This window comes from Sinocyclocheilus grahami, unplaced genomic scaffold, assembly GCF_001515645.1.
Source record: "Sinocyclocheilus grahami isolate Dianchi unplaced genomic scaffold, SAMN03320097.WGS_v1.1 scaffold645.1, whole genome shotgun sequence".
Taxonomy (NCBI): Eukaryota; Metazoa; Chordata; class Actinopteri; order Cypriniformes; family Cyprinidae; genus Sinocyclocheilus; species Sinocyclocheilus grahami.
In genome coordinates, this window is record NW_015505824.1 from 137053 (window position 1) to 149404 (window position 12352).

Genomic DNA, 12352 nt, shown 5'->3' on the forward strand with positions numbered 1-12352 from the left:
GAGCTCCACACATTTCATTTTTATGTGGAATATCCTTTTAACTTCATAAAATGAAAATAATGTGGTGAAAACATTTTGTCAACACATAAAACAGTATGAAGGCTGTAATTAGATTTTTTTGTTCAATGTTTATTAAAACATTATTGTCTGCTTCAATGTTTATTAAATTCTAATAACCTTGAATTTGAGTATTGACAATGTCCATACACCAACTGATTCTTAAAGTATATGTTCTGTAAAAGGCTATTTTTACAAGTTTTATATGTTGCATTAAGATATTAATTCACACTGGAAATTATACACATGTACAGTATGTTAATTCATAAATAGGTCTGCAGTCTGAACATTATGTTAAAAGTCTATTAAAAAGCTGTTAAATGACTAGATGTTTTTATGTTCTCAAAATATTTGTATAGAGATATATTAGTGATATTATGTTTGACTAAGGTATAATGTATTAATGTATCTAATAATGTGTTCTAAGATTGAGATTTATTAGTAATATTAGTCTTTTTAGATGCACACACTCTCACTTTCATTGCGGAGTTGTGGGTGGCGTCATAACGATGACAGGCTGAAAAAGACAAGCAGTTTACAGTCGAGAATTGTGCATAATACTGTGCATCATTCATACAGCTTGCCAGCATCGACAGATATGAAATGAGCATTGCTTACCACATGAGATCTGGGAGTGCAGCAAGGAATCACCTTGCAGCAGTATGCAGCTAGTGTGACAGAGAGGACAATCTGAGTCACCTCCGTCAGCTCATCTAATGAATACAGTAGATCAATCCCTTCTGTAAGCAAAGAGGATAAACAATATATAAATATACACTGATCAGCCACAACATTAAAACCACCTGCCTAATATCATGTGGTTCTCCCTCGTGCTGCCAAACCAGCTCTGATACATCAAGTCATGGACTCCACAACACCTCTGAATGTGTTCTGTGGTTTCTGGCACTATATGTTAGACAGATCTTTTAAAACCTGCAAGTTTGCAAGGTGGGACCTCCATGGATTGGATTTGTTGGTCCAGCACATCCCATAGATGCTCAATTGGATTGAGATCTGGGAATTTGGAAAACAGGGCAACACCTTGAACTCTTTGTGTTCCTCAATCCATTCCTGAACAATTTTGTGTGGCAGGGTGCATTATCCTGCTGAAAGAGGCCGCTGCCTTTAGGGAACACTATTGAAGGGGTGTATGTGGTCTGCAACAAGGCTAGCCTTTGCTCCCCATTTACAATGGGACCTTGGGCGTCCATGAGCCTTGGGTGTCCATGACCCTGACACCGGTCCTTCTTTGCACCACTTTTGGTAGGTAACCACTACACACCGGGAGCACCCCATGAGAGTTGCCGTTTTGGAGATGCTCTGACCCAGCCGTCTAACCATCTGGGCCCACACACACATATCGATTCATGCTCAAACCCTCCAATGTGGCTGAATTACAACAATTCTGCATAGATGAGTGGACCAAAATTCCTCCACAGCACTGTAACAGACTCATTGCAAGTTATCGCAAACGCTTGATTGCAAGGTTGCCCAACCAGGTTTAGGGGGCAAACACTTTTTCACACAGGGCCATGTAGTTTTGGATTTTGTTTTCCCTTAATAATAAAAACCTTCATTTAAAAACTGCATGTTGTGTTCACTTGTGTTATCTTTTATTAATATTTAAATTTGTTTGTTGATCTGAAACATTAAAGTGTGACAAACATGCAAAAAAATAAGAACTCAGGAAGGGGGCCAACACTTTTTCACACCACTGTACATATATATAGATAGATAGATCTCAAAATATCAATATTTAAATGATGCATAATCCACAGCCTAGTGATTTGCAAATGTGAACAGCATACAGTGACACTAATAACTTTAAAATTTTCTATTTAAAACTGTTTTGCTTACCTCTAATCGTATACATGTGTCATTTTCATGTGTTATCTCGCTGTCATTATGATGCCAGCAGCCAATAAGGTGTGGATCTGGCTCAACAGATGTTCCCATAAGACAGAAAGTATATGCCACACATGTGACCACCTGCATTCCCAAACAAGCCTTGAGCTGTTGAGAAACAAAACAACAGACACACACTCGAAAGCTTATTTCTAAGTGCCTCTTCAGCAATACATTCTGAGTGGGAACTCAGAAATTTAGGGGGTACATTCTGCACATAGAACTAGCATGCATGATAGATATTTTTAATGATATTTCATCGTTTTTGCTGTGTCCAGAATAGACTAACTGTCCGCAGGTGAAGATTCTGCGCTGCTATTGCTACACCGCCAGAAAGTATGCCCAGTTTAAAGAAAACATAGTGGTAGGCTAAATCATATTGAAGGATATTTTTCTAGAGGAATGCTGGAACATTTATACTATCAAAAATTCTACATTTAAATATAAAATGAGTCAATAATTTCCAAAAAAAATTAATGTTATTATTAAATATATTTAACAATATATAAAATATTTTTACTGTTTAAAAACATATCAAATGAACACTTCAGATGAGACATAAAACTCCTCAGTAGATGTGTTTGAGACTACATTGTATTCTACTCCGATATCAACTTCACGTGTACCCCTAAAATCTTGGGTTCTGCCTCCAGGTATTTGTATTTTTGACAGGGGTTCCTCTGGAAAGTAACTTCCAGTAACGTTCCCGCCTCGCCCTTGCTCTGCGCGGCAGTAACCACTGAAACAAAGCCCGAAACCTCTGCCTCCTCGGGTTCGCCTGTTGATTTACAACACAAGTCTTGGATCATGCAGTCCTGGCTCGGTTGGTACAAATGACAATCTCTAAAATAAACATTATTTATAAGATATCTTACTGGTCATTTTCTTCTGCTGGTCTTCAATGTATACGTTAAAACAATCACTATATTGTATTGTGGCCAAGATCCCCTAAAGACGCCCTGTTGTAGGGTTTTCGGAATGTTTCCGCCCCTCTCCCATCCGGAGTGTGGAGAGTTCACAGTCTTTCGACATTACAGATGATCCACATAACGTTACGTCTTTTGCAGAGCGTTTTCCCTCAGTAAGAATAAGAAAGTTTGCAAAAAACGATGACAGCGTACACGACTGAGCTGCATTTAGGCTGTGAGAACCATAAAAAAAGTTGTGCATTTTGTTGGTTTTTTATGTCATTACATTGGTTGGAGCATAAGAAACAAATGTAGAAAAAACTACATGAAATTTTATGAATGTTTATTCATATAGGCAAAAACTACCCCTAAAGCCCAGGCCTTCGGTGCGCCCATTGCTCCAGCCTGCAGCCTACTTGGAGAACATGCAGAAATGTAAAAGAAAATAAAAGGTTATTGAAAGAAAAAGACAACTTTATTGTGTATATATTGATAGTCTAAATGAGATGAGACAAGAAGGATTAGCTGTATTCAGTTCCTCTCTTATTTTATGACAAATGTCAAATGTTTTTCCCCCACCTCCACTACTGCATCTTTCCTGACCTACGCTGGTTTCAAATTTCCTAGCAATTCCCAAAGTAAAGACGCACCCACACACGCACAAGCTCTTGAGCGCCATCCATCTATTCCATGTATATTTGACTTTCTCAAGAGGTACATAATTATTCAAATCAAAAACATATTTTAGGGGGTATTTTTCTTTTTATCTATGTTGCTTATCTATCTATATATCATCTATCTATGTATCTATCTATCTATAATGTTACGTCTTTTGCAGTGCGTTTTCCCTCAATACTTAATGAAAGTTTGCAAAAAAAGATGGCAGCGTTTTATCTATCTATCTATTGAGAAAGTGGGTAACCATACTAAAATAAAAACTATTTTTTACTAACGTGCCGATTTGTAATTTGCAAAATAAGGTTGATAGTGGCTGCATGAGTGACTTCACTGTACATATGACCTTTATGAATCCCTGTCTCACTCTAGCAACAAGCACATTTAGCTATTTAAGTAAGTCTTTGTAACAAAAAAATTACGACTATAAATGGCTTAACAGTTTACATACTAATACCTTTCACTTATATTTATTGATAGGTGAAATCAAAAATCAAAACTGCTCTTCTAAAACCCTTTGCTCTTTCTAAAATCCTTTCTGCTTTTGTGTGGTTTCTGCGCAAAAATAAAGCACAAAAATAGTGCTTGTGTTTTTCACTTTTCAGAAACACCACAGAATTCATGTAAACTCGGTCATGTGAACAAAAATCTCCAGTTTGCATTGGTTCCATTGATACACAAGGTAATCCACATGAAATTCTTAAATACGAGTGAACTGCTTTTCACCTAACACACAACAATGCTGTGTAAAGTGAGAATGACAGATTAAATAAGACCAAATTTAAACGTGTTACCAGGATGATAAAAAATCATTATAATCGCTGATTTTTAAAACAAATTCTTTTTTATTTGTAACCAAAACTACATATTATTCCCAAAATTCAGTGCATACTATAAATGCAGCTCAGGATCACACTACAGTATAGTAAAGCTCTTCAGGTTAAAAACAGAAAAAATGCACAGAATGAATACTAGAATGCAACTGCTATTAAAATCCTTTCTATTACTAATTACACAATGTAAGCAACTGAATTCCCTTTTAGGCGTCCCTTTAGGTTTTAAGGCCCCTTTGGAAAGAATAGGGTACATATTTATCAGATTAACAATGGCTTATCAGTCTATCACAGAAAATGCATTAGATGTGTGACAGTGACGAGCACCTAGAGAACAATTACACTTAAGATGGAGCAACAGTAAATTATGCTAATCCTTCTGTACTGTCAGTATTAGGTTAGGTTCTTTAAAAAAGATAATTAGTTTACAAATGTAGGCTAAAAAAGGCATGTACTAAGCCATTTGCCATCTGGTTGTATTATGATCGTATAGTGATGTAGAAAGTGTGATGGCAACTTGAGCTTGTGTTAGTATAGTAACACATTTTTTGGACAGATCCTAGGCCATCCATGTTCATTGGTATACATAGGCAACATTCACTTAAGACATACATAACAGCATTAAAATTCCTGCAAACTGGAATTGCTAGTATTCTCATAAATCATGAATTGTAGGCCTTTATAGTGACTGGTACCCATCAGTCCTCCGTTTCCTGCTGATGAGGTAAGCAATGACTACAATGATGATGAGTATGATGAGGATTATGCCCACGGCGATGGGAACGCGGTAGTCAGGTTGATCAGCCTTGCATAGTTCAGCTGTTGTACAAGCACAAACAGAGCACAATGATCTTGTATCTCATTGTAAGAAATTAAAATGAAGTCAATATTGTAGTTGCAAAAATTAAAAGCTGGTATACACCACACGACTTTTCAAATCTGAACAGATTTTTCAAGTTGTTCTGAACACAACAAACTCACACAGAAATGTGTGTCAGTGCTTGGAGATGCATGACAAAAGAACAATATCCCCGTGTCTAAATATGCCTACTTCCATACTATATAGTAGGTTAAAAAATTTGTCTGAATTTCATTCATACTGCATACTTTTTTAATGGTCGCGAAGCAAGTTTTAAACCAAATGTAATACCTACTATACAGTATTCAATTTTGGACACAGCATATATGTTCTAAAAAAATATAAAACATGTTTGATATCCTCCAAATTGGATGGAATTGTAGTATGTGCCATCATACACTGCATGATTTTCTGTGACTTTCGGCAACTAGCGTTGATTCGTCGATACTGCAAAATGGGGCAAAAATCTGGGCAAATATTTGCAGTGTATTCCAGTAGATACTCAGGAGATGTCTGGCTGTAATAAAGTCTAAAGGCCACCTATTAACTAATGGGGATCTTATTCCCAGCATGTTTTTTTTAATTAGTTTTAATACACGTGGCCAAAATTGCAGTAACAACTGCTCATTTTCAGTTCTGTTGAAGATAATATTTTCATTTACATGACTTTTAAAGCTATCAAATCATGTCAAATGTTAAAAAAACAAAAACAACAATTAAGAGTTAAATTAAGAAGTAGCAGACTTTCATTTAAAAAAAACATGTTGGGAATAAGATCCACGTTAGTTAATAGGTGACTTTTGGACTTTATAACAGGCAGACATTTGTTTAGAGTCATCTGGCTGGTCTAACCAGCTTTTTTGCATTGCCATGACAGTTTTGCAACAATCTTTGTAAACAAGCTGTATGAAGCATCTAGGACATAAGGTATACAGTGCATGACAATGCATGGAGTCCAGTTCGATAGCAACATAACTTGTAAGCTTGTAACATAAAGTAGAGGTTACTTTAAAAATAACTGTCATCCACTACAAGGATGGAGTGCTTTAATATAATGAAGCATCATCACTCTATACTTACGTGGTCCGAAATTCTTGTTTTTGATATCGAAGGCCTGAAACCTGTATTGAGTCAGATCCAGACTCACACCGCCCCCCATGTACACTGTCTCAGCCTGGCAGGAGTAAGAGTAACCCAGATCCACAGAAAACAGCTCAAGAGACCTGTTCGTCCCTGTGTAATTCCTTAACACTTTGTTGACAAAAATAAAAATAATTTGATTAGTGTTGGCATGGATGTGCAGAAAATGATAAAAACATTAACCAAGTCTCTCCCTGTTCGTAATCCCACAAACTTAATTGTGATAATAATAGTCATAATTATAGCCAAAACGCTTCCATTAGCACTCGTTTCATTCACACAGACATAACAACTAAATATCTATGAGTCCTTATGCAACGTCATAAAGTGATTGTTTTTAAATTCAAAATGAAATGCATGTACACACATGGATTTTTCACAGTGAGGTAAAGACAATATTTACCGTAACCAAAAATGACACTAATACTTCCTTATTCTTTCTTGGCAGAATGTGACATTTATTGTTGCCAAACTGGTTGAGCTGCATGGCCTACTGTTTGCTTTATTGAGGCTTGGCTATTTATATCATAAAAAAAAAATCTGAAGAAAGATTTCTGTTTTCAGTAGATTTTTGAATAAGCCAATCATTTAAAAATCATATATAACTTATTACAGTTAAAATAGACCAATACTAAAATGTAACCTCTTTATATAGATTCACTATTTATTTAACTATATAGATAAAAGTCCAAAGTCCTGGGAATAAACTGCAGAAAATTGAGGATGTGTGTTGTTGTGGATGTTTTACAAGGAAAATTGAATTAGTCATATATGGCAGGGAATTTACCTCCTCTTTTGAAAGCATAGGTCAACTCGTATTGCACATACTTGACATATACCTTTTTTGTTGTCTTATTCTGGAAAGTCAGAAAAAATATTATTAGAATGTTAACCAAAAATACACAAACACAATAGAATATGAAGACCTGGTGCCTCCCTGTGAGCAAATTGATTTTTTTTTTTCTTGCTGGGAGTCAGCTCAGTTTTATATCAGACAGAAAATAATTAATGCAGTCTTATATACTTCCTCCTAAACTGCTTCAACGTTCCAGTTTTTCAGACCACACAAACTCAGGTTGTACTGAAAGATACATTAACTTTTTTTGGCAAGAAAGACCACTAGCCTGATACAGACTAACTGCAATGCTAAAAGAATCTTTTAGATCAGTGGTTTTCAAACCCTTGGTCTCGCGTGACACTTGGGTGGGTCGCAACTTCAAGACGTAAAAAATGGGTCGCCAGGATGATTTAAGGAAAATGTATATATGTATGTAACAAAGTTCAAGACTCAGGGAAGAAGGAAGTGGGAATCGGCAAATTTAACTTTAATAACAAAATAAACAAACAACAAAACGAAAGTAAGCAGCAGCCACCTCACGGCAGAATCCAATGTGTATTTGTGGTGGCGCTCAGTCTTGAACATTGTAGCCAATCACAGACATATCTGTTGATTTCTGGAACGCAATGGCCAATCAGAATCCACTCACCGCTCAAAATGCCAGAGTTTTTGTTCAGTCCTGAGTTCTGGAAGCTCGCGAATCCTCTCATTGTAATGAACAAAGTGTAGACATGATGTAAATAAGAGATTAATTGTGCCTTGTAGAGATTCACTGATTATAGCGGAATTTTCTGAGATTGCGATAAACTGAAATGAGTGACAGCTTTTCAGTGATTAAGGGAGCGCTCTTTGCTCGCATTCTTGGCTATATATAGTCCATTCAGAATTTGAAAAGTTTTGTGTTTCATGCTGCTAAGAGGACCAATGTGGCGTATATGCTGCAAAGTTTTGGGAGTGACATGCACACATAGTGACACAGTGATAATCATAACAATGGACTGAACAAAATATGATGTCAAAATAGATGTGCATGAAGGCTAAAGCACCCTCACTAATTTTAGAAGCACTGACAGTGATTTGATCTTGAACAGAGCATCCTTCCGGAGCTCCTCTGTGGGACTCGAGACTGGTCTGTGGTGCAGTTATTGTAAAATACAGGTTTGTGTACATTTTATTTTATCTATAAAATCGTTACTGTGCTGTATATCATTCAATTTTATGCAGAGCAACATACAGGCGCGCGGTGTGAATCACCTTTAAGGAGTGTCGCGGTCTTTTCGCGTGATGGAAAAGCCTGATGCTTTGCATTTAATAAACGATTTTATATAGATACAGAATATAATACTTTGGATGTTAAAACATGTCCTCAGAGCTGTTTATTGTATTGGCAGGTTATGGAGTCACAGCATGTTTCGGCTAGAGTGAAACGCAGGGCGGCGGTCCGTTAGCAGTTCCCCGTCGAACACGACTCCAGCTCGCTCACGAGAACCAGCGCCGTTACGATGGAAACAGAATAACAGAGACTGGTCGATTACACGTGAATGGCTTCTGTTTAATGTTGAATTTTTCTTCTAATGTTTGTTAAACGAGTTTAAATATAGGCAATATGTATAGCCTATTAAAAACGATATAAACAATGCTGTAAATGTTAAATAAAGGAAAATAAAGGACGTTATCATGCAAACCAGTGGTTGTGTGGAGTATTTTAAAAAAGTTTAGAGGATTTAAGTTAATCTGTAAACATTATTTAATGTATGAAGTAAAAAATAAGCTAGTAATATAGTAAAATGAATAAACCCATTAGCTGGGTTAAATCAACCCATTATGCTGGGTTAAATAAACAACCCAATTTGCTGGGTTCTTGCTGGGTTCAAGTGTGATATTCTTGACCCAGCCCTTGAGTTAATAACAACCCAAATTGGGTTGTTTTTAACCCAGTGTTTTTTAGAGTGTAGATAGAAAAAAATAGGGTTGTGTGAATTTAAAAATACAAAAATAGGGTCGCTCTTAAAAAAAGTTTGAAAACCACTGTTCTAGATTTAAAAGGTTGATATGGTTTATGAAATCTTTTCTTGCCACTTGCCACATTTTAAAAAACATTTTGAAGAATTCATTGTGAAAATCTGTAAGCAGACTTACTTTTTGAAATTGTAAGGAAATTTCGCCTTCATTGAATGTGATAATGAGAGAAGCTACTTCTTCTGAGCAATCTCCACTGACATTAGTTTTGCTTGGCTGAACAATGAATGTGCCATTTACCTAGAGAGACAGAAATGTTTCAGAACAGACACTCTTTATATGGAATATGGAAAAATTACAAGGTAGACAGTGTGAAAGATACAAGTGATTTAGATATATTAGCAGAATCACATTTGGATGTAGATCTCTCACTCCAACAGAAAACATCTTACCTCGCTGGTGTTCACATGAATCCCTATTGCCGCGACAACCATAATACACAGTGTGCCTTTAGCATCACTGAAATTATAGTTCCCTGTTGTCATGTTGGTGGATGGTGTTGGCACTGGTATTGATGTAGTAGTAGTGGAAGGTGCAGTAGTTGTTGAGTTTGGGTTGTGAGTTGTTGAGTTTGGGTTGTGAGTTGTTGTGTTGGGGCTGTGGGTCGTCGTTGTGTTGGGGCTGTGGGTCGTCGTTGTGTTGGGGCTGTGGGTCGTGATGAAGGCCATATAAGCTGAACTATGCTCACCTGAGGTGAGAGCTGAGGAGAAAGATGCAGACAGAGAATGTAAGAATTTCTCTCCAAATGGGAGCTAAATCCAGTAGCCCCTCACTACAGAACAAAGATCCAGGGGGCGGGGTTGGATCCACATCTAGGGGGTGGAGATGGTAGGTTTAGGGGTGGAGGTGGGTGGGTTTAGGGATCAGGGGGTGGAGACGGGTAGGTTTAGGTTTATGTAAGGTGGGAGGAGTTGGATCTGGATCCAACCTCGCCCCCTGGATCTTGTGTTCTGCAGTGAGGAGGACCATCTCGCTAAATCTGACAAAACCTTCAGTGACATCCTCAATTAGAAAAAAAACAATAATTACCTTTATAAAAGTCATTTACTTGGTAAACGTTTTTGTGAAGAAAAAAAAGAAAAAGAAGAATAGATACTATGAACAGAGCGTCCATCAGGGTTGTCGTTGTGTTCGGGCTGTGGGTCGTCGTTGTGTTGGGGCTGTGGGTCGTGATGAAGGCCATATAAGCTGAACTATGCTCACCTGAGGTGAGAGCTGAGGAGAAAGATGCAGACAGAGAATGTAAGAATTTCTCTCCAAATGGGAGCTAAATCCAGTAGCCCCTCACTACAGAACAAAGATCCAGGGGGCGGGGTTGGATCCACATCTAGGGGGTGGAGATGGTAGGTTTAGGGGTGGAGGTGGGTGGGTTTAGGGATCAGGGGGTGGAGACGGGTAGGTTTAGGTTTATGTAAGGTGGGAGGAGTTGGATCTGGATCCAACCTCGCCCCCTGGATCTTGTGTTCTGCAGTGAGGAGGACCATCTCGCTAAATCTGACAAAACCTTCAGTGACATCCTCAATTAGAAAAAAAAACAATAATTACCTTTATAAAAGTCATTTACTTGGTAAACGTTTTTGTGAAGAAAAAAAAGAAAATGAAGAATAGATACTATGAACAGAGCGTCCATCTGTTCTGCACATGGAGTGCTATTGACACACATTCACTTCACTTCCTCACTAGCGCGCGCTGTCACAAGTGCACTCACGTCAAACATTTCCCAACAGGAAAATGTGACAATTGACTTCAGCCGATTTCACGTGATGTCTGATCGTTAGATTAGCCGCATAAAAGAAATGCAAGTGCTGACAAAGTGACTGACATTCTCTTTGGTTTAGGGAAAGTTTCGGCGGTTCGTTTGCCAGTTCACCAGACTAAAAACTTGTGTAGCTACCCGTGAACTGCACTTGTCCATTTTAAATATTAAGAGGAGTAAGAGAAAATATACAATAAAAAAAGAATTGATATACAACAGTACTGAAAGATTGTGCACTGAACTGTGAGGAACCTGAAAGATTAATTATGTACTCTGTCCAAAAAGGTGCAATAAAACGGACTGATTTCAGCAATAAGGAAGTGGTTGTGTTCCTGTATATAACTTTATCGTTACTTCTAATTAATATTTAAAATTTGACCTTAGGTTTTGTTTTACTAGCGTTGTTTCACCAGATATGGCCTTATATTCAAGTCAAGCATAGAATCGAAACTACAGTAGTTCCCGGAAAGTATGCCAAATAATAAATCCCCTGTCTTTTTTATAAGTCGTTCTCAAGAGTAAAACCTGACGTCAAATTTTAAATAGGAATTAGATATTAGGTTGCAGATGTTGAAACACAACCACTTCCTTATTGCTGAAATCAGTCCGTTTTATATTTATATTGGTTTGCACCTTTTTTTCTTTCTTTTAGTAATCTTTTAAATTCCTTACAGATCAATGCAATTCAGTAATCTTTCAGTTGGTAGCCTATGTCAAAGTATAACTACCACAGTATTTAATTAATGGTGAACACACGGTAATTGCGTATTTCAATGCGAGTATGTAGTAAATAATGTACTTTACCTGTTGCAGCAATGAAAAGCGCGATCAATATTAATCCGTGCTTCATTGTGGCACTTATTCTTTTGTACCTGACTCAAAAACTCGCTGGATTGTTAGCTGTTGAGCGGCGCAAGTATGTGGTGTTGAAAGCCTGTCGCACACTGCACTTATTCGCCTGAAACGAAACCACTGACGAAGTGAAGGAAGTTCAACCTTTCTCCACTCGCTTCGAGCGTTTGTCCAATCACAACTCTAGTGAGGCTTTCAGCGTCCCAGAAATTCAATGACCGAGTTAGTTTTGAAAACGAAAATTAACAGATGATAGGATTGTGTCACGGTTCTATCTGTATTTCTTGTAGGAACATCTAGAAGAACTGCTTTTACGAGACATTTTTATCGTGGCAATCATCTTTGAATCAGATATGCATTGTTAGTCTAAGACAACAGCCACATCAGCCAGTGCAACCTTGACAAAAAATGGGTCATGCGCTGATTTCACACCCCCTCTTAGTCACACTTTCCTATAAATGAAGACAGAAAGCCCTCAAATAAATAAATACAAAAGAAAACAACAACAAA

General features: G+C 37.4%; 2 protein-coding genes across 2 annotated transcripts; both read right to left on the reverse strand.

Moving 5' to 3' along the window:
- Positions 1 to 183: 183 nt before the first annotated feature.
- On the reverse strand, positions 184 to 2940 carry LOC107558392 (uncharacterized). Its single transcript, XM_016242059.1, has 7 exons — positions 2838 to 2940; positions 2589 to 2740; positions 2252 to 2356; positions 1915 to 2070; positions 1256 to 1331; positions 676 to 797; positions 184 to 574 (listed from the first exon to the last, which is right to left on the reverse strand). The coding sequence occupies exons 1-7, from the start codon at positions 2842 to 2844 to the stop codon at positions 536 to 538; spliced, it is 657 nt and encodes a 218-aa protein (XP_016097545.1). The 5' UTR covers positions 2845 to 2940; the 3' UTR covers positions 184 to 535.
- A 1437-nt stretch (positions 2941 to 4377) lies between these two features.
- On the reverse strand, positions 4378 to 12017 carry LOC107558424 (macrosialin-like). The gene is made up of 7 exons (XM_016242088.1): positions 11795 to 12017; positions 10358 to 10449; positions 9627 to 9890; positions 9355 to 9474; positions 7165 to 7234; positions 6318 to 6488; positions 4378 to 5197 (listed from the first exon to the last, which is right to left on the reverse strand). The coding sequence occupies exons 1-7, from the start codon at positions 11838 to 11840 to the stop codon at positions 5058 to 5060; spliced, it is 903 nt and encodes a 300-aa protein (XP_016097574.1). The 5' UTR covers positions 11841 to 12017; the 3' UTR covers positions 4378 to 5057.
- Positions 12018 to 12352: the final 335 nt, after the last annotated feature.

Bases quoted from the DNA above. Each gene is read 5' to 3' on its own strand.
- LOC107558392 (XM_016242059.1), bottom strand. The intron at 2,357-2,588 runs GTACACGTGAAG...GCATTCCTCTAG, and splicing joins CAGAACCCAAGATTTTAGGG to AAAAATATCCTTCAATATGA. The intron at 1,332-1,914 runs GTAAGCAAAACA...CCCGGTGTGTAG, and splicing joins ACACATGTATACGATTAGAG to TGGTTACCTACCAAAAGTGG.
- LOC107558424 (XM_016242088.1), bottom strand. From the start codon at position 11,840: ATGAAGCACGGATTAATATTGATCGCGCTTTTCATTGCTGCAACAG. The intron at 10,450-11,794 runs GTAAAGTACATT...CTTTCTCCTCAG, and splicing joins GCTTTTCATTGCTGCAACAG to CTCTCACCTCAGGTGAGCAT. The intron at 5,198-6,317 runs GTAAGTATAGAG...CTTGTACAACAG, and splicing joins AAACAAGAATTTCGGACCAC to CTGAACTATGCAAGGCTGAT.